At 40.8% G+C, this 27,563-nt stretch overlaps 2 protein-coding genes across 5 annotated transcripts in view; both read right to left on the reverse strand.

The window, feature by feature from the left end:
- Positions 1-50: 50 nt before the first annotated feature.
- Positions 51-21,278, reverse strand: mvp (major vault protein). The gene is made up of 17 exons (XM_034088689.2): positions 21,158-21,278; positions 18,306-18,484; positions 17,551-17,746; positions 16,881-17,004; positions 16,571-16,702; positions 15,923-16,017; positions 15,513-15,749; positions 14,841-14,966; positions 8,906-9,121; positions 7,758-7,993; positions 7,031-7,228; positions 6,179-6,323; positions 5,398-5,609; positions 4,909-5,025; positions 3,985-4,111; positions 3,265-3,453; positions 51-1,282 (listed from the first exon to the last, which is right to left on the reverse strand). Exons 2-17 carry the CDS (start codon positions 18,467-18,469, stop codon positions 1,163-1,165), a joined length of 2,634 nt encoding a protein of 877 aa, XP_033944580.1. The 5' UTR covers positions 18,470-18,484; positions 21,158-21,278; the 3' UTR covers positions 51-1,162.
- A 723-nt stretch (positions 21,279-22,001) lies between these two features.
- The window catches only part of LOC117451043 (caskin-2-like), a 95,600-nt gene continuing 90,038 nt past the window's right edge, over positions 22,002-27,563 (reverse strand). For all 4 annotated transcript variants that reach the window (XM_071203935.1, XM_071203934.1, XM_034089123.2 and 1 more), the window contains one exon: positions 22,002-24,300. In XM_071203935.1, coding sequence (XP_071060036.1) covers positions 24,204-24,300 — 97 coding nt within the window. In that variant the 3' untranslated portion in view covers positions 22,002-24,203. The remainder of the gene's footprint in view (positions 24,301-27,563) is intronic.

Raw genomic sequence — 27,563 nt, forward strand, 5'->3', positions numbered from 1 at the left:
GAGCTTTGCTCAGGGTTTGATGTAAATGAAGAGCAGAGACGAAGCAGAAGTGGCAGAAGCAGCATTTTATTGTAGAAACTACATCACTTTTTAAGGCAGAGAAACAGACAGTCACACTATCCTATTCTTATTTCATACCCGGTTATTCTTCATCAGTTTATTATATGGACTATGTAAACTTCACCATTTCACTTGTTTTTCTAAAAGGTGCAAAGCAGGAATATTGGCTGTCAGTTGTTTGTAGGCACATTTCTTCTTCATTCGCAGCACAGCTTTCACCAAGACACACAACATGTCGGCATGCTGCTTTCTGTCCGAAAGTAATCCACACATTTTATTTTAACAGAGCTTCGAAAAGGCAAAAGTCGTGTGGTGGGATACTTAGATTGAGTCTCACTCATCACAGCACAGGAACATCTTAAATGTCAGCAGAAACACGCTTATAAAAAGGTAGAAACAAAACATTATCAGTTAGGATAGAGTCATGGCAGGAGGGATCTTTGGGTTCCTACGGTCTAATGGACGATGATGAAATGACTGCTTGAAAAAGAGAGGATACCATGTGTCGCTCTGGAGAATAATAAGAATTGCTATCATTATAGTGATACACATAATATTATATAATGTAAATAACGTAGTGCTTGACAGATCATTTTGGGCTATTTCTGTTCTTGCTTGATGCACAATAAACTAAGTCAAACATACATTTTACGAAAAGCATAATATTTTTTATTTTCATCAATATCTCGATTTATTATCATACAATTATTTTTGGCCACGAAAAATGTAATATTGAAACGTTTTTTGGAAAGAATTAAGTAGTGAAGAATTAAGTGGAGATGTGTCTGAATACTGCAGGTTGTTTGCGGTGGAATTTGTACTTAAATTCTGGTCCTTTCCCCTGGGGGAAAGTCCAGTTTGCGCAAATCTCTGCATGGAAATGGTGTGAGTTTAAAGATGCTCCACCTGATTGTGTAACAGAGGACACTTACAGTAAGGTGCAGGTTTAGAGGAGAGTTTGGGAAAGCTTTATCAAACCCATGAAGTGCATCTTTAAATCAAAAAGGCACATTATGTTGCTAAGTCGGCAGAAAAAGTGTCAGAAAGATGAGCATCTGTTGAGGTTTACTTTGGGACAATCTGTCTGTTTGGACAAACCTCCTCACTGGCCCTGTCCCGGCAGCGCCCCCAGCAGGCCGTTGGCGGTGGCGAAGAGGTTGATGGGAGACGAGCCGTCGGTGATGAGGGTGGACTTCAGCCCCAGAGCCTGCAGCATCTTCACCTGGAGGAAAAGACAGACAGACGATTCCAGCATTTCAAAAAAAGAGAGGTGAAAACAAACAAGGGCGACCCACGAGTTAGAAATCTCAGGAGACAATCATTTGATGCTTTATATCTCAGTGAATACTAGGTCTGTGTAATGTTAGAAAAGCATTGACCATGCTCATGTATTCAAATGTCGAGTTTTATCTGACTAACCACTAAATCGGCAAATGTACTACCACCACAGAAGAAGAAAACATTAGAATACGTTCACACAGAGCTGGAACCACAGGAGCTTCAGCTCTGAGTTCAACATGTTTGAGTTTTTGACTGTTGGTGTACGGAGCTCCTAAGGGGACATGGACAAAAAGTATATACATCTCGTGCTCATGATAGTTTCTCGTGTGCAAAGATACATTTTGTTCATGTCCCCTTAGGCTTAGGGGCTCCGTAAAGATGTCATGTTGTTTCCTAGTTTTCCGTCCCTTTTTAATGAAATAAAATATTAATTGCCCAAAGATAATGAGATTGAACTGAATTCAGATTCTTACAAGTGGCTGTGATGCAAGTAAACATATTTATACTAATATCTAAACATAAAAAGGTGGACACCAACTTATCCAGAACAATGGAAGCACAATGTCACTCGTTAGCGACAAAGAAAGTGTGCGCAAAGACTGGGAAGATCAAAGTAACCCCACATGTTCGAGTGGAAGAAACTGATAACTAGTAAAACTAAATGTCAAACTAGTAACTGGCAAAGGCTGAAATAGTGAAGGGAACTGGTATTTGATTTCAAGGAAATGGAATAAACTGCTTTCCTTATTGTAGTAGAATCAGCAGAAAATAAAAATGTTATGATATAGGTTATGAAAGGTGTCTAAATTCGCCTAAATGTACTTAAAAAATGCTTTCAGACACTTCCTTTATGTTTATCAAAGCAGCTAAAAATAATTCTGGATGGAGAAAAAGGCTTAAAAAAACAAAAAACCTTGGGAAAAATGTAATGAAAGGGATGCCGATTTGCACAGGACTACCATTACACATGAACGCTACGTTGGGAGAAATATGAGAGGTCATTTGTTGTGAAACCTTTACTTTTTACTCACAGTAACATCACAGATGACTCTTAGAGCGTACTGAAGGTCCTCAGATAATACTAAGTGCATTCAAAATAGCACTCATATTATATATAAATATAGTAAATAAATACATAAATCTATGCGTGCAAGTAGTTGCCTGGTGTTGCCACAGAGCTACATAGGGCACATAAGGTGCAGGTTTAGTGGGAGCCAAAGACATGGAGTGTATCTTGATATAAAAAGGCATGTTATATACACGCACTACATCTGTGGTGGAATTTAATGTGTCTTTACGTTGGGGTGAAGCTTTGGTTGTGGAGCACGATAACATTTTGTGGTGTACAAAAAACTTGTTACAATATACACACGTGTGTAATTCACATGTGTGTCAACAGTACCAGCTACCTGTTTCATTTCATGTGTTCACTTCAACTTAGGTTTTACCATCGTGTATGTATATGCTATTTTTACTTATTGGGTTGTTTATTATTAATAACATGTGCCGACTTTGTTATTTAAAAACAATTTTTTTTAAATATTTGAGTCTATTCTCTTTACTTTATCTGCACTATACTTCTGCTGTTGCAATAATGTTAATGTTGTGGGACAAATAAAATGAATTCTGATATAGCAGTAGCACTAGCAGTAGCACTAGCAGTAGCACTAGCAGTAGCAGTAGCACTAGCAGTAGCACTAGCAGAAGCACTAGCAGTAGCACTAGCAGTAGCACTAGCAGTAGCACTAGCAGTAGCACTAGCAGTAGCACTAGCAGTAGCAGTAGCACTAGCAGTAGCACTAGCAGAAGCACTAGCAGTAGCACTAGCAGTAGCACTAGCAGTAGCACTAGCAGTAGCACTAGCACTAGCAGTAGCACTAGCAGTAGCACTAGCAGTAGCACTAGCAGTAGCACGAGCAGTACCTGCAGCTCTGGCCCGGCCCTGGCCATCTCCTTGAGCGTGTCGCTGCCCAGACTCTGCACCAACTGACTGAAGCGCTCGCTCTCGATGTTAGCCATACTCTTCTGCTTGTCCACCTCCAGAGCATCCATCTGCTTCTTGTAGTTCAGCTCCTGCTCACGGGCATGGGTCAGCCGCTGCAGCTCCGCCTCCTACACACACACACACACACATTAATGTTTCTTTCTGTGATAAATGACCAGTGTTCTGGTTGTAGATGCAGCCAGGCACTTCAGGGGAAAACATGTTTTTTTTATGCACTGATTTCGCATCCATAACATGACTTCTCTGAATGACTAGTGAAGATTTGTTTGTATGAACTTCTGGCTTGATATTTGTGTCTGTCTTTCATCTTAACCTATAATAATACATTTATAATTATATATTGAAATTCTGACTTTAATCTCAGAATTCTGAGAAAAAAGTCAAAATTCAGATACATTTTTTCTGACATTTCCCTCAGAATACTATCTACTAACTGCCATAGCACTAAAACCCCACATGTTGCCCCAATCCTCTTCCGTGTAAGTGGAACGCAGAAAGAGGAGTAAATACGCCAAGTGAAGAGTACGTCTACATTGTATTTTCATAGATGTGAAACACTTTGTGAAGTGAGTACTTATTCCTCCACTGATGTGTGGTGAGTTTTATTGTGAAAGGGGAGACAGGAAGTGAGTGCGCACCGCCTCGATGGTCTGAGCCTCCGCCTTCAGTTTGGCCTCGTTGACGGCCGCCTCGCCGTGGATGCGGGCCGCCTCCGCCCGGGACTGAGCCTCCGCCTTCGCAGCGCCGGTGCTCTCCACCGCAGCACTGAAACACAACCACAGGGTTAACAACAAAGTAATCAGAGTACTTGAGTCCTGTAATACCACAGTGTAGAAATACTACATTACAGGCATATAAGAAAACTGTATTTTTATAGCAGCTTTCATAACATAAGATGCAGCTCAGAGTGCTTTACAACACAAACAAGCAATAACCAGGTATTAAGTCTAAAAGTATAAGGAGATTTAAAAACAAGGTAGTACTATTTCTGTAATAGTCCTATCCTGTAGTAATATTATTAGTAGTATTAGTATTAAACCCAGAAATTAGTTGGTATATAAGCACTTCCCGTTTCCTTTTCTAGAAGTCAATGTTTTTTTTATGTGTTTTTGGTAAAATGCCGCAAATAAGCTCTGTTGTTAACGCAAGCTTAAGAGATTTTAACATTTCATCCCACAACATAAAAATAGGTCAGTTAAAACTTGAAGATTATATGCTTCTTAAAAACTGCGGTAGCTAACACTAGCTAAAACTCATCACGCGGAACATTAGCCACCTTTAGCTTAGCGAAGGTGATATGACCTTGCTGTAGTTCCTTTATTGTTTCATCTTTATCAAAAATGTGAAACGTTGGGTTACAATGGGGAGATTATCCTGCTGAACAAAACGTGTAAGTATATTAAAAGTGTGTTTCTCGGAAAGATTGTTTTCTGAAATAATCCAAAAACCAGGAAGATGCTAACTTCAGGGTTGGACTTGAAAAACATGTCTTCCCTTCACTGCTCTGGACAACTTTTCTAATTGGCTTGATTGTACTTTCTGTGTCATAACTAGAACAACACCTGAGGGCCTCCAGCTCCAGCAGCTCCCTCCTGGCTCTCTCCGCCTGGGCCTGGTCGGTGATCCTCTGCCTCTCCAGCTTGCCACGGGCCTCCTGCTCCAGCCGCTCCGCCTCGTGGCTGCAAAACACAAACACATTTTAGTTAGCAGGTCGGAAAGAAAGTATCTAAAATACACAGTTCATTTTACAAACTCTGTGTATTTGTGTTTATAGATTTCTCCTAAATTCACCAAAAGTTAGCATTACATAATTTGCATATTTAAACAACTATTTATGTGAAATGTATCGTCCTGGGGCTTAATGGTGATATCTCTGAGGTATATGTTTTATATATCTCATCTCAAAACAACCAGGAAAAGGGAAGCTGTTAAAATAAATAAATAAAATAACATACATTAAATGTACTAAATAAATATAAACATTATATTATCCCTTTAATCTTTAATTGATATGGTGTTTATTTAAAATGTGCATTCGGGATCTGGCTGACCGCGCGGCCGCCTCCTGGGAGTTGGTGGTGATCTCGATGGCGAGCTGGACGCTCTTCTGCAGCGAGTCTCGGGTCCTCTGGTCCACCGGCTCCACGGACTGGATGTCCACGCTGCTGATCACCAGCTTGTTCTGCGGGAAGCGCAGGGTGGAGCGCACCGCCATCTTCTCATCGAAGCCAAACACCGCCGAGCAGATGATCCGGTTGGAGTTCTGCGGACAAGAGTCAGAGTTTAGATCGGCAACGAAGATTTACAAGATCTCTGAATCCAAATCCTTTCAGTGACTAAACGCTGCTTCAGAACATCTGGGGGAGTTGGGGATTCCATGTCAGACAACTTTACAAGTGAATATTTTTGGATAAAATGATATAAAGAATTCATCAAAATATTTTATTTTGTTATAAATTAAACTCAACTCAATTTGCTCAATCCAGATTTTCTCTTCAAATATTTAAAAACTTGAATGTAATGGTATATTTAATAATAATTCAATAAAGTTAATGTATTTATATTAAAGTTCAAACTATACTTGTATTAGTAATAATGTTAATACTTATGTTAATGTATGTAAAATGATGTTGATCATTTTAATTATCATTATTTAAATATATTAGTAATGTTAGGCACTGGGAGGGTTACATGCAGAGAACTCCTGTCACGGCGTGCTGCGTGCTCTGCATGTGTGAGCATTACAGAGGGTTTCATGCCTCTGAAAGAACCTATGTTGACATGCTGTGGGAATAACGGCAATCATTTCATTTGAGCTGGTGAAATAGGAACCTTGTGGAAATCGTCGAACTGCACGGAGGCAACGGCTCCTCTGACGCGGGAGGCGATGGCTTTGCAGGAATCTCCGACAAAATCAGGGACAGAGAACAGAGCGACTGAATCCTCAAGGCTCACCGGGCGCTTCACGTCGAAGTTCCTGAAGAGGGAATTTAATACCAATTAAGACAACATCTAAATCATTCTAGGACATTGCATTTGGACATTTGGACAATTTAGAGCCCATTTTTTGATATTCTGAGAATGAAGTCGTTAATTCACAAGAAAACCAAGCACGTCCTTTGAGACGAAGAATGTGGTAGATTAATGAGGAAACACTGGATATGTTGAGATGACAGATTAAAAATGCAAGGAAAAAAGTTGAATATTATCTGCAATTAAAGTCGTACATTTCTAATATAAATGTATATTCTCTGCGATAAGTCATCATTTCACGAGAAAAATAACCTCAACTTCCAAACCCTAAACATATCCTCTTAATGTTTGGATACTAAAAGATACAACAAATAGTCATATTCTATGAGATTAATTAGTAAAAACTTAAATATTCTCGAATTACTTAGCCACCTTTAGCTTAGCGGTGTGGACATGAAGTCATGTGACCGTGCTGTAGTTCCTTTATAGGCTAACCGTAGCTTTTTACTTCTGGAGTTTGCAAGTGGTGTGAATCCGTGGAGATCAGGCTGCTGAAGAAAATATATCATATCATAAATTCTTGTTTACCACTTCTTTTGCTTTCTGCAATAACCCATAATCCAAAGGAAAATGCCATTGTTTCTTTGCGGATGGAAGCGGAGAGATGCTACCTCTGCACCAGTGCACAACTAATGGGCGTGTTGCGGTTACCAGTTGTAGGAGAGCTGCAGCTGCAGGCGGGCGTGGTCGGCCGTCTCGATGGTGATGATGTCGGTGAAGAAGTCGGGCCCCAGCAACAGGCAGATGGCCTTGATGACGTTGGCCCTCTTTGGTTTGTCTCCGGACAGCGACAGCACCGTGAACTGCTCGTCCGGTCCCAGCATCACCATCTCCGGTCCGAACAGCACCCTGAACACAACGCCACGGCAGGTCACCACATTACTTCGGGATTAGGCATGGCAGTGACATTTAACAAAGTAACTAGATTATGGATTGAGCACATCCCAGTTTAAACTCAAGATTTTAACCTCTTTGCACAGAAACTAATGTTTTATTTGTTACATAAATTCATGAAAAAAGGATATTCTCTACGATTAAAGCAAAAATGTGTTTTCAGAAATTAAACCAAAAAAGCTTACCAGATTAAAGTGGATATTCTCCCAGATTAAAGTGGTTAATTTACGAGGAAAAATGTATTTAAATCTGAAGTAAAATCTTAATTTTATAAGTAAAACTCAAATATTCTCTAAATATAATTTAGTACAGTTACAAGAACAAAATGGTATTCTCTGAGATTTAAGTTGTAAATGAACAAGAAAAAACTTAAATATTCTCTGACGATAAAGTGTTACATTTACTAGGAGAATTCAAATATTATTTGAAATTAAAATCATATATTTCATAAATCGTAACAAATCAGGATGTCAGGAAGTCCCACCTGGCCTTCTTCTCCCTGTAGTCGTAGACCTGCACGGCGGCGTTGTGGGGCACCCTGAAGGACACCACCCGGGTCTTGTCCCGGGGCCGGCTGACTGCCGTCTTGCTGCGGTCCGAGCGGTCGGCCACCGGGTCCAGAGGAGATGCCAGCAGGGCCTCCACGTTGGCAGGAAGCTCCTTCTGCCACAGCTCCTCATCCTGAGTCAGCATGTAGGTCTGACCAATCACTGCACGCACCTGAGAGGCAGCAACACACACGGCAACGTGGCGTTTCAATCAGTTTGTTATCCGTCTGCAGGAATACAAAGAACTTGTGACCTGATTCCCATGAAACGGGTGAAAGACTCACTTTTTGGTTTGCTCCTAAAGATCAGACTTAATATCTTGTAGAGAAGTGTTTGATTTCAATTCACACCTGATGTTCTTTCAGTTAAGATGCCATGACTTAAATATTGCTTCATATGGATACTAATCATTATCCATCCAAGATCTTTGCTTTCTGTTTAAAAAAAGGTAAATTTGAATAAGAAGAGAAAAGGACACACCAGCATACGTTTTAAATCTCAAGTGTGTTAATCAAGTGTGCATTTTAAAATATCCTTTTAGGCTCAGAAAGAAGCCATTAGAAAGTGTAGAGGATCCAAATTGTGATGCGGACAAATTCATTGTTTTCATTAAACTACTAGCTTTGACAATACACTTAATGTTTTTGTATGGTTTGTCAGCAAAACTGAAACATCTCCTAATAAACGTTAGGTTAATTAATTATTGATTTGTTATTTTCCTAAGAAAATATAGCGCAGTTTAGTTGGGATATTCAAATTAGGATCATTGAAATGTTCTGTATTGATTTCCTGCCTTCCAGTTCAGGGTTCATCTGAAGCCAAAACATGCACATATATTTATTCATAAGTCCATGATGATGATGATAATAATAATAATAATAATAATAATAGGTACAATCATCTGTTGTTCTATTCTTACTATTCTTACCATCTTTCATTCTTATTGCTGCTCGGAGACCCGGCGGGTGAACAGATTACCATGCGGGGGTTAATAAAGACTCATCTAATATCATCTTAATAATTGCGACTCAACGAAGAGAGAAAACCGTAATAAACGGCGGTCCGCTCCTTCAAAGACTCGTACCTTTCCGGTCTTGATGTCCCGGACGTAGATGCCCTCGTTCTCGTCCAATGGGATGGCCTGTCGTCTCACCATCACCTCCACCGTGGCGGGGGGGACGTACTCGATGGGGCCCCGCAGCATCCAGCGGTCCCCGGGGCGGCGGAGCACGGCACTCCTCCGCGAGCGCTTCGCCCTCTCTTCCTGCTCCTCCTCCTCCCCCTCTTCTTCCTCATCTCGCTGGCAGAGAGAACGGGCGAGAGAGAAGTGGAGGAGGGAGAGAAGGGTTAACGTGGCGATGCATTGGAGTGGTGGGGGAGTTGGAGGAGAGGGAGGACGAGGAGGAGAGGAAGGGACGGGAGAGGGGCACTGAGAGAAACCCAACGTGCAAAATATTTCAAAAGGCGGAGGAAAACGTAAAGGTTGGAGTAAGTGGAATGGAAAGAGAGAGAAGAAGAAGAAGAAGAGAGTGGGGGTATAAAGGTTAGGAGGGGAGATGGTGCAGTAGAGGCAGAGCCGGAGAAGTACTCAGATCTTGTACTTGAGTAAAAGTACCAGAGAGTAGAAATACTGTTGCAAGTAAAAGTCCTGCAAAATGTTACTCAAGTAAAAGTACAAAAGTATTAGCATCAAAATATACTTAAAGTACCCAAAGTAGTCGTTGTGCAGATTGGTCCATTTCAGAATAATATATATGATATGTTTTATAATGATTGATCTTTAAAGTGTTCTCAAAGCTGGTGAAGGTGCAGCTAGTCTGAAGTACTTGGTAGACTGCAGGTAGCTGGTGGATTTACTCCAGGTGGAACTAAAGTCTGATTCAACATCCACATCTTCAATACATGTAGTGGAGTAAAAGTACACCATGTACCTCTGAACTGTAGTGGAGGAGTGAAAAATGTAAATCAAGTACGGTAAGTATCTCAAAATAGTGCTCAAGTACACGACTTGAGTAAATAAAGAAGTGAAAACATACTTGCAAAGGGTTAATGCTGTGGAAATGCATCAGTAAATACCTCACTGGGTAGTATATGAAGTGTCTGAAAAAGGTGACAGGAAGTGTCTAAGCGCCGCCTTTAGCTTAGCAGAGTAGGTGGTGACCTCATGCAGCCTCGTTAGCGTTTAGCTAGTTCGCTTTTTTACTTCTCTATATTGCATAGACGCTTAACAAAGTCTAAAAAAGGTGTTATATGTGAGATGATCCTGCTGAGCAACACGTGGAAGTGTCATACACCCTATCAGCGTTCTGTGAAGGGAACCATGGAGACGCTAGCTTCAGGTTAGCCTACAGTAGCAAGTCAGAACTGCACACATGTGTTTATGCGCCATTATAGGCCAAAGCAAATATCTACCTGCTCAACACACATGTTTCTTCACCCCTCCTGTACACACACCCCTAACACACCAATCAGTGATGTGAGGCAAGCTGCAAAAGCCTTGAACCACGGCCAGGGGCGGACTGGGACTACAAATCAGCCCGGGACTCTCGACCGGCCCACTTCGGTACCGACGGCCCACCGCGGTACCGCTAGTAAATACCGCTAGTAAATACCGCTAGTAAATACCGCTAGTAAATACCGCTAGTAAATTGTCGGGGGGACTGGGGGGGGGGTAAACAATTTACTAGCGGTAGACATTAAGGGTAAATAATGTGTACCGGGCCGGTGGACTTGTGTTATCACTGGCCCCACCATTGTAACCTCTGGCCCGGAGCATTCGTCCAAAAAAAAAAATCGACTAATGAAGAAAATTAACACATTTGTTGCAATAGTAATTATGCACCAACTACATTACTACAACATTTTAATCATCAGTTCTTCCTCATTTTCCTCAATTGTTCATATTTGGTTTATTAAAATAATGATATTGTGGTCATTGTTAACAAATGTCTGCTATTATTATTATTTGTATAATGCACTTTCTGCCTTCCTGTCATTAGGAGTTAGACATGTAATGGCTATGTAATAGATTTGATTAAAACCTTCATTATCCTAAACTGGTGGGACAGTGACGCGTCCTGAAACCAGGAAGTAAGCTGCTGGTTCCCTCCACAAGGGTTTTGGAAAATAGCTGGAAATAAGGTCTGTGGAAAACAAACCTGTTTGATAAATGCACGTTTTGTTCAGCCGGATAATCTCCACATGTCGACCCTACTTTTATAATGTTCGAATCATAAATCTAATCGATAGATTATAAAAGGGTTTTAGGACGCAGCACTGCAGCCAACTCCATCAAGCAGACTGAAACTTTCTCTCCCTCTTCTTCTCCTCTCCCTGTCACTCTCCTTTAACTCCTCCGGTTTTATTTGAAGATTGTTTTTTGCCCGGCGCTTGGCCGGTTACCGCTGGTATTAAAAACATTTGGCGAATGGTTAGGTGGCACGATGGTCTGTAGTGAAGCAGCGCGCTCCCGCTCCCGCTGCGCTCCTGCTCCCGCTGCGCTCCGCAGCAAACAGCTGTTTGCTTTTCACCCAACAACAACGACAACGTTGATAAACGAAACAATTTAACTAAATTGTTAGTCAAAATACCAATACCACAGGACCATTTTTATATTTTTAGTGGCCCGAGCGGGCAAGTGGAAAGTACGTTATGCTGGCCCGGGGTGTCTAAATAGTGCTTCCGGGCCAGCGGGCCATTTAATGTCGAGCCCTGCCGGTTACCGGCCGGCCCACATCGTCCGACCGGCCCACTTCAGTACCGGCCCATCGGGATTCGTCCCGAACGTCCCGATGGCCAGTCCGCCCCTGACCACGGCGGGCAGAGACACACCTCTGACTCTGCACCTCGTCCCGGCTCAAAGCATCTGCAGTAAGTCTCTAATCCGACATACCTCCGTTTGTCTTTCTGAAATCAACCGGTTGCACAAGACAAGCTTCACGAACCCTCAGACCCCCTCCCTACATCCCTCTGCCCCCCTCCCTACATCCCTCTGCCCCCCTCCCTACATCCCTCTGCCCCCCTCCCTACATCCCTCTGCCCCCCTCCCTACATCCCTCTGCCCCCCTCCCTACATCCCTCTGACCCCCTCCCTACATCCCTCTGCCCCCCTCCCTACATCCCTCTGACCCCCTCCCTACATCCCTCAGACCCCCTCCCTACATCCCTCTGACCCCCTCCCTACATCCCTCTGCCCCCTCCCTACATCCCTCAGACCCCCTCCCTACATCCCTCTGCCCCCCTCCCTACATCCCTCAGACCCCCTCCCTACATCCCTCAGACCCCCTCCCTACATCCCTCAGACCCCCTCCCTACATCCCTCTGCCCCCCTCCCTACATCCCTCTGCCCCCCTCCCTACATCCCTCAGACCCCCTCCCTACATCCCTCTGCCCCCCTCCCTACATCCCTCTGCCCCCCTCCCTACATCCCTCAGACCCCCTCCCAACATCCCTCAGACCCCCTCCCTACATCCCTCTGCCCCCCTCCCTACATCCCTCAGACCCCCTCCCTACATCCCTCTGCCCCCCTCCCTCAGAGAAACCTCTGACACGGGGAGGTGATTCTCAAGCTGAAGAAACACATTTGAGGAATGTGTGCCACCTGGTGCTCGTGAACACATATCTGTAGATCCCATACGCCACATTCAAATGTTCAATACGGCGTTATCGATGTATTCTACTGTGGATTCGGATCATTTAGATCTACAGTGTTACTGTACTTTTTAAGCAATAATCTGGTGTTCAGAATAAACATCATTATTAATACACTACTAAATATCAACAATCCAAAAATCAAACGCATCTACCTCTGTGAACTTCGATGTATCACTTTCCATTTGAAGCATCAGTGCAGTGCTGGAATATAAGCTTGTGTCAAAGTGCATTTACTCCAGTTAAAATGTGAGGTACTCGGTAGTCAGTGAGGTACTCAGTAGTCAGTGAGGTACTCAGTAGTCAGTGAGGTACTCAGTGAGGTACTCAGTAGTCAGTGAGGTACTCAGTGGTCAGTGATGTACTCAGTGGTCAGTGAGGTACTCAGTGGTCAGTGAGGTACTCAGTAGTCAGTGAGGTACTCGGTAGTCAGTGAGGTACTCGGTAGTCAGTGAGGTACTCGGTAGTCAGTGAGGTACTCGGTAGTCAGTGGGGTACTCGGTAGTCAGTGGGGTACTCGGTAGTCAGTGAGGTACTCGGTAGTCAGTGGGGTACTCGGTAGTCAGTGAGGTACTCGGTAGTCAGTGGGGTACTCAGTAGTCAGTGGGGTACTCGGTGGTCAGTGAGGTACTCAGTGGTCAGTGAGGTACTCAGTGGTCAGTGAGGTACTCAGTGGTCAGTGAGGTACTCAGTAGTCAGTGGGGTACTCAGTAGTCAGTGGGGTACTCAGTGGTCAGTGAGGTACTCAGTGGTCAGTGAGGTACTCAGTAGTCAGTGGGGTACTCAGTGGTCTGTGAGGTACTCAGTAGTCAGTGGGGTACTCAGTGAGGTACTCAGTAGTCAGTGAGGTACTCAGTAGTCTGTGAGGTACTCAGTAGTCTGTGAGGTACTCAGTAGTCTGTGAGGTACTCAGTAGTCTGTGAGGTACTCAGTAGTCTGTGAGGTACTCAGTAGTCTGTGAGGTACTCAGTAGTCAGTGGGGTACTCAGTAGTCAGTGGGGTACTCAGTAGTCAGTGAGGTACTCAGTAGTCAGTGGGGTACTCAGTAGTCAGTGAGGTACTCAGTGGTCAGTGAGGTACTCAGTGGTCAGTGAGGTACTCAGTGGTCAGTGAGGTACTCAGTGGTCAGTGGGGTACTCAGTGGTCAGTGAGGTACTCAGTAGTCAGTGGGGTACTCAGTGAGGTACTCAGTAGTCAGTGAGGTACTCAGTAGTCTGTGAGGTACTCAGTAGTCTGTGAGGTACTCAGTAGTCAGTGGGGTACTCAGTAGTCAGTGGGGTACTCAGTAGTCAGTGGGGTACTCAGTAGTCAGTGAGGTACTCAGTAGTCAGTGGGGTACTCAGTGAGGTACTCAGTAGTCAGTGAGGTACTCGGTGGTCAGTGAGGTACTCAGTAGTCAGTGAGGTACTCAGTAGTCTGTGAGGTACTCAGTAGTCTGTGAGGTACTCAGTAGTCTGTGAGGTACTCAGTAGTCTGTGAGGTACTCAGTAGTCTGTGAGGTACTCAGTAGTCTGTGAGGTACTCAGTAGTCAGTGGGGTACTCAGTGGTCTGTGAGGTACTCAGTAGTCAGTGGGGTACTCAGTGAGGTACTCAGTAGTCTGTGAGGTACTCAGTAGTCTGTGAGGTACTCAGTAGTCTGTGAGGTACTCAGTAGTCTGTGAGGTACTCGGTAGTCTGTGAGGTACTCAGTAGTCAGTGAGGTACTCAGTAGTCAGTGAGGTACTCAGTAGTCAGTGAGGTACTCAGTAGTCTGTGAGGTACTCAGTAGTCAGTGGGGTACTCAGTGGTCTGTGAGGTACTCAGTAGTCAGTGGGGTACTCAGTGAGGTACTCAGTAGTCAGTGAGGTACTCAGTAGTCTGTGAGGTACTCAGTAGTCTGTGAGGTACTCGGTAGTCAGTGGGGTACTCAGTGGTCTGTGAGGTACTCAGTGGTCAGTATTTTCACATCATGTTACTTTTTACCCCACAAAATGTTATAGGCAAATATTTTACTTTTGACTCCACTTCAATTATTTGATGATATTCGGTTGCTAGATAATTTGGAGGTTATTAAGATTTTTATTTAAAAATTATAATGATTTCTAATTCATTACAATTATCGACTAATATAATACAATTGTTAACATTAGCTCAACTTTTAGCAGCTGCTAACTTAAAGTGAAAGCACATCAATGCAGCAGTAATTATTATATAATAATACACACTATTATGAAATGGCCGTACGACATTAAGAGTATTTTTACTTTGCTACTTAAAGAACATACTTGATGCTCATACTTTTGCAGAAGTAACATTTTGAATGCAGGACTTAATCAAGTATTTATACACTGCAGTTCTACTTCTGGATACGAGTGATTTCTGCCCTCACCTCCAGGGTGTCATTGAACGCCTCCACCGCTCTCAGCACCAGCCCCTCCTCCTCCGACAGCACATACACGTCCTGGATGCCCTGTTCAAGCTGCTCGCCCGGCTGCAGGAAGAATGAGCGCTCACCCTGACGGAGAAGAAGAAAGACGCTTTTCACAGATAAAGACCAGAGCGCTGTAGAGACGACATGTTGTTGTGTCCCTGAAGCTAGCATCGCTCAAATGGGACTTTGCCATTGGATTTGGGATTATTGCAGAAACTATACCGTGTAGCAAACGAACCTTTCTATACGTGCATTTTGATTCACTTTGTCCCATTGGCCATGATCTGGGATATCATTTTTATAATTTGGTAGACAAAATAAAAACTTTGAGTTAATCACCTTCGCAAATAATTTATATAATATTCATAAAATGTGCTTATCGCTAATAAATAAATCATTAATAATATATAACGGCTGATTACAACTATTATAATGTACATAAAACAAATAGACCTATGCAATATATTTGTTGTTAATTGTTGTAATTATATTATCCCAATTTCTTTTTATCATATCATCTTGAAAGTGTTTGTATTCATACACCCACGTGAGTTATGAAATGCATTAGTAACGCTTCTGGATAAAGCCTTTGTATTGTTTGTCAGAGAAGTCCGCGGAGGTCCTCCTCACCTTCACCACTCTCTTCTGCCCCAGCTGGGGCTTCCCGTCATGGCCGACGGGGTCCAGGATGACGCAGTAGTGCCTGCTGCTCAGAGTGGTCACGGACACCACCCCCACCACCTCCTCCGCCACGGACGGGATGTGGGCCTCCCTGTCGGCCATGGTCACCAGCCACTCCTCCCCCGTGCGCCGGTCCCGCCCCCCCGCGTCCTTAAAGGGCCGCAGGGCGCGCACATGGAGCGCTTTCTGAGGACACGCAAACACACCACCAGGAGTTATCACACCTGACTTCAACATCACGAACACTGGATTTTAAAATCACATATTCCTGATGTTCAAAATCACCAACAGCTTATTTCAAAATCACAAATTCCTGATTTAAAAAAATAAAAAACAACCGATTCCAAAATGTCAAACACCTTGTCGGTCAGGATGAAAGCGTTGACGATGTCGAGGACCTCCTCTTGAGCGCCTGGCAGGTACGCCCCCACCTTACTGACCAGCCACTCCTCACCTGGAACACAGCTTATTATGATGATGATGATGATGATGATGATGCACAAATAAAGTTTAATAAACCTAAAACCAGTTTATATCACGATGTTAATGTTTGTGAAAGTGAGATGCAACATTACCACAGCACCCCACTAAGGCGCACTACATTTGCACACCGTGCTCACATTGACATCTTTGTGGATAGTGCAACATTGTTTTGAGCAACCAGTCTTACAAACAATAACTTTACTTTAATGTGAGATGTTTATAGGAATTGTACAATTATATATTTGAATTGACGGATGTACCAGTATTTATATTTTATACATCTGTTTTTAATTGTTAGTGTGATAGGAAATGGCATATAGCATCATTAACGGATTTGTATGCATGATCCTCGTTCAATAAAGACATATAATAATAATAAAAACATTTATAAAAACATTTATTTAATTAAACATTAAACTCCTGAAAGTATGTGTTTCTGATCGCGTCTGTCACCAAGATATTCGGCACAAATAAAGTGCTAAAGCTAAAGCTAACTGTGAGGTGTAGGACGTTGTCTGAGTCACCTGTGACCCTGCGGACCCCCCCGCGGTCCACGCCCTCCTTGCGGGCCCTCAGTCTGATGGCCTGGTTCTCCCGGATCACCGTTGCCTTGATGGTCTCCAACACGGCCACCTCCTTCCTGGGGATGTAGGTCCCTGACACACACACACAAATAAGTTTAATTTTGTGAAACACTATCGGTCACCAAACATCAGATAATGTCGTATGCAAATGTTGTAACTCACGTCAGCGACACTGAACAGAATATTTCCTTATTTTGTAATATTATTAGGTTTATGTATTTCATGTTTAACAGTGTGTGCTGAACCCCACCTGGTCCTTCGAACAGCCACTCGTCTCCGGCCACTCTCTTCTGCCCACGCACCTCCTCGAAGTCGAGCAGAGCCTGCAGACGCAGCGCCGTGTCGGGGAACACGATCTGCAGCGGGGTCACGTCCTGGAACACACACACACACACACACACACACACTGCGTCATACGTGTGTAATATGTTTTTAATACTTCAAAGAAATACTTTAAATATGTTAAATATTTAAAAAAAAATTTAAATATTGTGTTGAACATGGAAAATATGTCTAGTATTTGAAACATGGAAACTTTTTTTTTTTTATCTTAAACAGGCCAGATATCTTATATATGTCCAATATTTATAATTTGTTCATTTTGTAATACATTCTAAATATTCTTAAAAAGGTCAAATATTCAACGTATTTTAGAAATGTTAAACATTTTAATATATTAAATCAAATACCATACATTTGTCAGGTATGTTAAACACATCAAATATGTTAACATTTCAAAGATTTTAAATACGTTTATTTTGTTGTAAATGCATGTAAAATGATAAATATCTCAATTATTTTACATAATGTATATTACACATGTCAAATGTGTAAAATATGTCATTGTTACATAGCAATTGTGTTTTACTAAAAATCATAACAGTTGTATTTGTTGACTTATATAGGGTAAAGTATCTGACCTGCTGCACCTCCTCCCCCGGGTACAGGGGGAAGGGGTCCTCGGTGAGGCGGATCTCCAGGTCGGCGTGGCGAAGCTTGGCCTGCCCTGATTGGTCGAAGAGCACCTGATTGTCATCGTCGCGGGCGACGGGGTTGAGGACCACGCAGTAGTGACGCGGCGGCACCATCACCATCCGCACCGGCATGAACAGCACCCTGCAGAGGGGGGGGGGGCACCGTTACTACACATCCATTATAAACGGCAGGAAACACAACTGCCATTAAGACTAATGGATAATTAACATTTCTATTCACTTAATATTTTAAAAGCTTATCATATTATTCTTTATTTTTATTGGATTCAGTTTTTGGAATCCGTATTATTATAAGTTGTATTATTATTATTATTATTATTTGTATTATAAGTAGTAGTAGTAATAATACAAGTATTAGTGGTATAAGTATTATTGACTGTACTAGTATAATTTGCTGAGTATTATTATTGTGTTATTAGTATTTGTAATTTTAGTAGTAGAATTAATAATATCATTAGTTATTATTATTATTATTATTATTATTATTATTATTATTATTATAGCTGCACCATTGTTTCAGACTCTTTATTGTAAAAGGTTCATTTTTTAATTTCTTCAATGTTCTCTGTTCATAAATGTCACAACTATTAATAATATATATATATTTTTAATAATATAATAAGGATTATAACTATGTTTCTGTTTTATTTGCTGTGTTTTGACGACAGTAGTAATCTGACCTCTCGTTGTCCTGGCGGATGTAGGTGAGCGGTCCGATCTCCACCCGGGCGATGTTGGTGTTCTGGTCCAGCACGTGGATGTAGTGATAGGGGGGGATGCGGATGATGGACGCCTCCACCGAACCCTCCATCTCCGGCCTTTGGTTTCCTCCCTTCTTAGACATGATCCCAACTAGATGCTGCAGAGAGGAGCGGAGTGTTGATAATAATGTGAAAGGGAAAACAGTTCACTGCTCTCGAACACGAGGTTCAGCTGCTCTTGATATCTTAAGATCTCACTTATTTTAAATGTTAGATTAATCGTATGTTGGCATTTAAAGGGGCCCTTTTATGCTCATTTTCAGGGTCATCTTAGTATGTAGTGTCTCTACTGGGACATGTCTCCATGCTGTTCCAAAAGCTCTTTATTTTCTCATACTGCCTGTGCTGCCTCCTGTTAACCTCTTTCTCACTGCTCTGGATCAATACTCAGATAGCCAATTACAAAACGTGAGTACAAATTCATTTCGTGTTTATTTAAGTTTATTCTCATTAGTTTTTGGTCAGCTGCTTAGTTGTAATGCTCCATACAGCTTCATTTTCCACTCACTCATTGTTTTTAAGTTGAACAATTTTATTTTTATTACTAATTTATTTCTTCATTTTATTAATTTATCGTATTTAAAAGGTGGGGTAGGTAAGTTTGAGAAACCGGCTCGAGATACACTTTTTGTTGTATTCCATGGAATGCTCTTAACATCCCGATAGCAATGAATATCTGAAGTGCTTTGACAACAAATCCATACAAAAACATCAGTGGAAGCCGTAGTGCTGTAAAAAGCACGACCAATAATCTGAGCCGGCCCAGCTAAAGTAACTGGACGGCCTACCTGCCTGTCAGCCTTCCATCTGAGCACAAATGTATCTCGTGCCCTCATTGGTCATGAGTGCGTTCGTGTGTGTTGGAGGAGGGGCTCTGTAAGGAAGTAGCAGATTTCTTCCGGCTGTGTATTTTCAAATTCTAGCGCACTTGAGCTGCTTTCTCCAAAATGACACCCCACCTTTAAGTCATATGATTTTATTCCATTTCATTGTTGTTTTATTTTGTGTTATTTTAATAATAAGGGTTTCCACTGAATTTAAGTTGTACCATTATATATATTTTTTTAACAACAATTATAATGTATATTATTTTTATAATTTAATTATATTTGATTATGTTATAATATTTTTTCTTTTGTTAAGAGCATTATGCAGGTCTCTGGAGCTCTTCTGTTTATCTGCTCGGTATTGAGCACTTCTCATGACTGCAGTAATCAGTAGCCTATAGGTCAAAGTTTAAACATGACTCGGATAACAGAGCTGGAGATTAGGGTTCTTTCTGAGTTCAACTGTGGAAACCTGAACAGAGAACTCCTTGTGAGATTTAGAGAAGAAATGAAAAATGTGTTTTCTATTCAAACGTCAGGCATGAAGCTCCGGTACAGAGACACGCCTACGGCACACAATGAGGCGTTCACTGAACACACACCTTAGAATAACACTCTACACACTAATCCTGCAGTTATGTTGTTTCAATATATAAATAAAAGTTAAGCAATATATACATAAAACATGAAAAATAGTAGAAGACATCGTTTTATTCCATTTTTTACAATTGTGTATGTACGGTTTTTAAATTGATTTGTTTTTGTTTTTATTGATATCATTGTTTTTAAGTTTTATTTAATTTGTTCTCATCACTTTCTTTTATTACATATTTAAGTAGTATAAATGTCCTTCTTTTATTGTTATTTCTTAACACTTTTTCATCATCATGTAATATTAAGAATTGCATCATATTTTATTGATTATGCATTTAATATATATATATATATATATATATAACTTAGCTGTCTTACTTGATAACATCTTACAAAAGCTTTTACAATATGATGATTTCTTTTTGACAAAAAAAGACTTTGAAAAACACCATAGGGAAACATATACAAACTATAGAGTAATACACTGTATTAAGTTGAATCAACTACAATGGAAAATGAGTAAGTATTGCACATGTTCATTGCTCATTGTCTGTAAACAGAATTAGAAGCATGATTGAATTAAAGTTCTGCTTGGCTGCTCACCAATGTTTCATTTAGAGATTAACTGTCAATTATGGTTAATGATAGATTAGGTAAAAAAGGTTTAGGGCCTGAGTCATGTTTCCAACATGGTATCCTTACAAGGAGACTGTCACAAACAAAGATGGAACATGTATCAGATGGGAGGGGCCCAGTCTGCATGACATAAACGGCATTGTATAGTACAAAGTGCATGGAATGCATTTTACAGCCAGACATTCATATACTATCGTAGCTATGTAGCTAACTTGGGAACTGCGTCAAGCAACTTCCTGGTAATCATTTCAACGCCCTGACTAATTGTCACCAAACCGCCATTGCAAATCCTGGACATTTAACGTTGACTTCCGTGTTTGGTAGTGTTTACGCCTGAGAACATGGATTAAAACCATTTATGAATAAATAGGAAGCTCTGTTTCATACGGCGTACATAAATAACTACAAAGTAGCTACAATATCAGATGAATGTATACAAACGCTCAACTTCACTGTTTGACGTCTATGTCCTTGTTATAGAAGGAGACAGGGAAATAGAGTAACAACAGTTGTTAAAGTTGAGATTTTGTTCAATTTAATTCTGATAGGAGTATTACATGCATGCCGATCTGAAGTGAGGCATCTCCTCTTTCAAAAAAAAAAATCGATTTCGTATCAAGCATCAATCATTGCCTAATGCCTACATGAAAGAACGTTTTAAAATAGGAGATTTTAGAGCGGAGTTCTGCTCGCGACATAGGGCTGTGTTCTTACCTTGCTCCTGAAAGGCTCGGCAACGGTGGAGAGACTGGAAAGACTTCCTGAGCAACATGGAGACAGTTGAGAGCGGTGGGTGTGTGCTTAACATAGACGGTGCTTACCGGAAAAGTCACGTGATTTACCGACTGACTGCTGCAGAGGCAGAGGTGCGTCACTGTAGAGGGCTGATCTAAACACTCCACACAAAGCTTGAATTACGTAGGGAAATGGTTACTCTGGTCAAAAGGACCTGCACAGTTCATTATGGGGATGCATTTATATTTAATGGTGCAAAAGTGAGTCAAAAATATAACTGAACTTAATAACCTGTTTGCAACAAAAAGTGTAAAAAATAAATGTGGAAATATCAATAGGAACAAATACATACAAATAGATAAGTACATAAAATAAAATGAATAACTCAAACAATAAATGAGGATTTCCAAAAATATAATAATAAATAAATAAAAAGTTGAAATATAAATAACCAATATGGAATGATGACTAATACAAAAATAAAATAACTAAAACTCTTTTTTAATTTAAAGTAGAAAACAACCACCAAAAAAACCATGTAAACGTGGAAATACAACAATACATAAATAAATGAATAAGTACAACAAAAAAAGTGGAAATATAAAGATGAAGAATCACAAAATAAAAAAGAATTATTTTAATCTTATACATTTTTCACATTTAATTTTTCATTTATATCTGTTTATTTTTGCAAAACTGGATATACTGTAGTGAAGCAAACAAATAATGTGTTCTTGATCCCATGTTCTTCTCTTGTTCTGGTTTATATGCATTTGTACATTATTCTTTGTCAATAAAGAAAAAAAAGAGTCAGACAAGCAGGTTAACATCATAGACATTTAATGGTTAAACATAATACAGCCAGGGAGGACAGAGAATATCAAAATAAAAAAACACACACACACATACCCACACACACATCCAATAATATGCAGTCTGATATTTAAGCTACTGTAGAGCGGTGACAGGTTCAAAAGCCTATTCAAAAATAATAAATAATTCACATAAGGTATTACTTTTCCTCAGCTAATCTTGGAAGAAATTGTAATAAAATGACAATTTTTATAAAATAAAAGTGTAATTCCTCCTCCGAAATATTACTTTTCAGGATTCAATCTTGGAAATGTATATTTTCTTTCCCCAAAATAGTATATTGAAGATTTAGAAAATGTGTCATTTATTTTACGAATAATTAAATTGACCATTTTTATTACGGAAGTTAGAGATTTTTTCCACTGAAATGTTGAATTGACAAATTGAATCTCGGACGTTTCTTGTTTTCCCCCCAAGATATGACCTCTCTCCCCTCTGAAATGTAATGTATTTATTTGTTGCCCTAATATGTCGAATGAAACACAACTTACCTTTATTCAAATTACAAATTTAAAAAAAATTATAATGGATGTACACAATTCAAGTGTTTAGTCGTTGTTAGTTATTTTAATGTGGAAGATATGTATTATACCTTTAAGAAATTGCTAAGGATGATTAAGAAAAATGAAAATAAATGATTAAAGTAAAAATAATTGCTTTTTTTCCCTTTTGTTGCTCCATTCATCCGTCCACAGATCAACACCAGCAGGACGTTTCTGGTTTGTTATAAAGACAATACATTCATATTTTAGGAATGTGGAGGCTGCAGAGACTCTGCCAACATTTATTTTCTTCTTTGTTGGATTTATTGTAGTTTTTTCCATTGCTGGATGTTCCTGAGCCTCGAGAGATAAAAACACACACAAAGCATCGCATTCACACACATTCATTCACATGATCGCGCACCAGTTACCTGTCACTTTCACAAATGAATCATGTTTAGATCGAGCTGAATATCCAGACGCTGCTGCAGGCTGCACCGTGAAAACATCGCTTCATAAACATCTTTTTGGGAAAATATTTGAGGAAAATATGTACAAAGACTTTGGTTGAATATCTGCTCCTGTATATAACTCTAGTGTACAATATACATATTTAGATAACTCTAATTTAAATACTAATTTGGCTATAATGAATATCAAAAAATAGTCTGTATATCACTGAACATGCTTCCCTTTGTGTGAACATGGTCAAGCACTTTTACAGGTTTCAGATTGAACGACACAAACGAACGGACGACGAACGCACACGGTTAAGATCACTTGGTATAAAAGAAATGTTTTTTTTTTTTAAATATTACAAAAAGGTAAAGTGTTTGAAATGGTCAGACATGTTGGATAGAGAGCCAAAGTGTTCCACGAGTCAGAAAGCTTTTAACTTTTAAAATATTATTCAATTGATTGTATTTGTTCCATTATTTTTAAGTACTTGTGTAAGGAAGAGGATTCAGGCCACCTATGAGTTGACCAAAAGGGATATTTTTTCTGAATATAAAAAACAAAGAAAAATACAGAATTCTGAGATTTTCAGTAAAAAAATAATTCAGAATTCTGACTTTAAACTCAGAACCAAACCAAAGATGACCCTAATCCTCTTCCATATTTGTGTAGTTATTTATTAACTTTGTTTTAATGTCAATTTTTGTAATCCTTGTTAATGTTTATTATAATTATTTTGTGTTATTTTCCCCTATTTTATTTGTATATATTTAAGTTAATGTGCCATTATCATAATAATAATAATACACTTTTTTCTTTCCTTTGCGTGCATAGTTCATTTTACTTTCCATTAAACCTTTTTGAAATAAAGTCTAGAAGGGACTTCAGCTCTCTATTATGTCATAATGATAAATATTTGAGTAACAACATTAGTTTAACAATAACCTTAATCATTTGCGGCGGATTTGATGAAGTACCGCTGGTCCAACTTTTGCTTGGTTAAAGTTTCTGTTAAAAAACACGACGACACGAGCGATAACAAAAGTCTTGAGTCCAGATTGTGTGAGACACAGCGGGGACGTGGTCAAAAGACGCACAGCAGAGATCGAGTGCTGGTGTTCTCCTCGGACTGCGTTCAGCATGTAGTTCAGAGTCAAACGTTCTTTTTACCCACACTCCTTCACTTCCTGAGGTTGAGGCTTTGATGAAAGTCTTCAGTCCAACATGGCGTCCAGCTGGTCGGCCAGGTCGTCGAACATGTTGCCGATGTCGTCCAGGATCGTCCCTGCGGACTTCACCTGGTTGGATCCCCTGGTGAGAAACAATAGATGTAAATATAAGAAGTGTTGCATTCTACTGCCCCCTTCAGGCCAATTCATGTCATCTGCATCCACGAGGGTCTGACTCTGCAGATGACGTTATTCCAGTGGCGGTTCTAGAACATTTTACATGGGGTGGCAAAGGGGGGGCAAGAGGTCATGCCAAGGTGGCATGGGAGGGCGGGCAGTACGTGGTATTTTGTACTGTTTATATAACCTATTTACTGTTAAATCATGCCCTAACACAAGTGTTCTTAATGCACAAGAGAAACAAGGTGTTCAGACCAACAAACTCAAATATAGTATAAAAGAGCAGAAAATACTCGTGATACCCTAGAATTCTGTTTACTGTAAGTACAGGGTTTATGCAGGAATCCTGAAGTCACATTTAATACCTTTTAAGACCTTTTTTAAGACCCTTTCCATACATTTTAAGACCTCATCGCAACTTCGAGTTCTAACCGGTTACCTTGGCGACACACTTTACCTCACATTTACTATATTGATTGTAAGATAGCACAACTAAACAGAGTGCAGACAGACGACTGAAGCCTCCTCTCCACATGAACTTCAACCTCTCTGTGAAGGTCAGGTTTAGTGCAGTATGCTGCTTTGCTGCTTCTGTGCTCTTTCGTTCCAGTAAAACTCCTCAGAAACCATTAGAAACCAGTATTTGACCAATAAACAAAACAATTGACAAATTGAAATATATGAAACTTTGGTGAGCTTCAGCGGGGTAATGCCATATAGGAGCTCCCTCACAAATACCCAGGGGTTAAATTGGGCTGGGGCTGTCCGGGGCTAAGCCCGGCACAGAGGACGATGCGCTGACGTCACCACCCTCACACATTTGTCATATGTTTACAAAAAACGATATATATGTTAAGACTTTTCTCGTTCTTAATATAGACTATATTTAGGGTCGATATGTGTTGACCTTACTTTAAAATAGCAGATCTCTGTGACCGGATATAGTTTGGCTTAGACCCCGGCCCCACGAGGACGCATACAGTAAAACGCAAAAAAGTCTTCCGTTCGCACGCATTCGATTCATTAACATGTCCGTTCCATAGACTGTATATATGGTCCGTTCACGCTGGAAACGCTGTAGTACATATGCCAGGCCTGTAAGTGGTGCTGCTGCCGCCACAAAATACACCAAAAGCAGCGAAGAAGACCCCGGAGCATGGTTGTCATGGTTGCCCTTCTGTTTATTCTCCGCGGTGGACGGCGTGTTCTCCTGCTGTATATCTCTCAGGTAGTCCACCAGCAGATAAACCCCCCCCCCCCCCACAGAGCGGAGCAAGGCAACGAAACTTAAAATAAGAAGCAGCATTTTATGGCACGCTATGCATGGGGCCACCTTGAGGGGGTTTCCCGACATGTTGTTTCAGTAAATTAAAGGGTGTTTCATGTTGTCGTTGCTGTGGACCTTCTTAATGCCTTGGACAATGCCGTTTAATGCTTTTTAATAGCCTTAATTTTCGCTAAATTGATTTATCAACTCTTAATACTTTTTAAGACCCCGCGGACACCCTGAAGTACAGTCAAAGTACTTAGTTATAATTATTTACACAAATGACATCACCCATCTCTTAAGAGAGCTAAAGGTGACCTGTGCAGCAACACATTTCAATCAATATTTGTCAATACTAAGAGCCGCTAGATTGTGCTGCTGTAATGGAATATGCGTACCATGTGGTCCAGCTGGAGTCTCCTCTGCCTCATGATCCCTGCCTCTGTCCCTCTTTCTGACACTTCATCTTTATTCCTCACATACATTTCTTCTTCTTCACTAATGTCTTCATCTGCTCCTGGCTTCCTCCTGCTCTGACCCTCCTGGTCTCTTCATCTCCTCCTCTTCCTCCTGGTCTCTTCATCTCTTCCTCTTTCTCCTACTCTGACCCTCCTGGTCTCTTCATCTCCTCCTCTTCCTCCTGGTCTCTTCATCTCTTCCTCTTTCTCCTGCTCTGACCCTCCTGGTCTCTCCATCTCTCTTTTCCTCTTCCTGATCACTTCTCAGATATGTCTTTTTGTTCTTGTTGAATCACTCCAGCTACTCTGGCCTGCAAGAGTCTACTTGTGAAAAGCACTGGTACAAATGCTTGTATAACTTTACACGTTAGGGCCATGTAGCTAATAAGTAGCATAGCCTATAATAAATATAAAATTAGAAATTATTTATCAAACGCACACAGGCAGCTGTGTTTAGATCCAGTTTGACGGTAAAGTTTGTATCCTGGTTTAATTTATCTGGCCTCATTGCTGTGATGTGTAATTGACGTGGATTTAATAGTACCGCAGTTTAGCAAATAAAGTGATCGATCTCCCAGCTAGCGCTGTCTGCGTAGTATTTTGTAACGTAACGTCCCAAACAACGACCATCTGTTAAACGCTATCGATTCAAACGGCAGAGTTTTATTAATATTTTGTTTCAAGCTCTCGTCTTCAGTAAAAGCAAAACTAGTGGAAGGGGAAATGCGCCCAGGGGAAGCTGATCCACCTTCAGGTGCTGGGACAGCTCGCTCCCTCTCTGCAGCGGTGTGAGCCGCTGTCTGTGTGAACGCCGCTCCGCAATTTAATGCAGGGCCGGGGCAAATATGATATTTAAAATGATTCACTTTTAATTAATGAACTGCTTGTTTCGTTGCTTGAGAAGCTTGTGGACATAGTGTAGGTTTGTTTCTACAAGTACAGTTGTAGGGAAACAAAAGTTAGGGTGGCAGCTGGGGGGGGCAAGGCTCTACAGTGGGGGGGGGGGGGGGCAGCTGCCCCCCTTTCCCCCTCGTAGATCCGACCCTGCATTATTCATCATGTCGTTGTCTGCCTGCAGCCACATTCTTTTGACCAACCGTACTCTACGCTAAGCCAGAGGTTCTCTGGTTTTTCCATTTAACCATCTGGGCATGATGACAGAGTGGGGTCATCATATTGAGATATTAAGTCTTTGTTTTGGGAAATACATTATTATTAACTAAATCATCATTTTGTGATAAGTCATTATTTTATGATACTATAACATTATTTCGTTGTTTTGAGATACTTAGTCTTTCAAAATAAAGACTAATTATATCAAAAATATAGACTAACTTAAGATACTTAGTCTTTATTTAGAAATACTAAGTCTTTATTTTGAGATACTAATTCTTTATTTTCCATTTCCACTGCAGGGCCTCGCTCGGCTTAGTACGGTATAGTTAGGCCAGGCTCACTTTATGCTGCGTTTCCATTACAGCTTAGTAGCTGGGGCAGTAA

The sequence above is a fragment of the Pseudochaenichthys georgianus genome, chromosome 8 (genome assembly GCF_902827115.2).
Source record: "Pseudochaenichthys georgianus chromosome 8, fPseGeo1.2, whole genome shotgun sequence".
Taxonomy (NCBI): Eukaryota; Metazoa; Chordata; class Actinopteri; order Perciformes; family Channichthyidae; genus Pseudochaenichthys; species Pseudochaenichthys georgianus.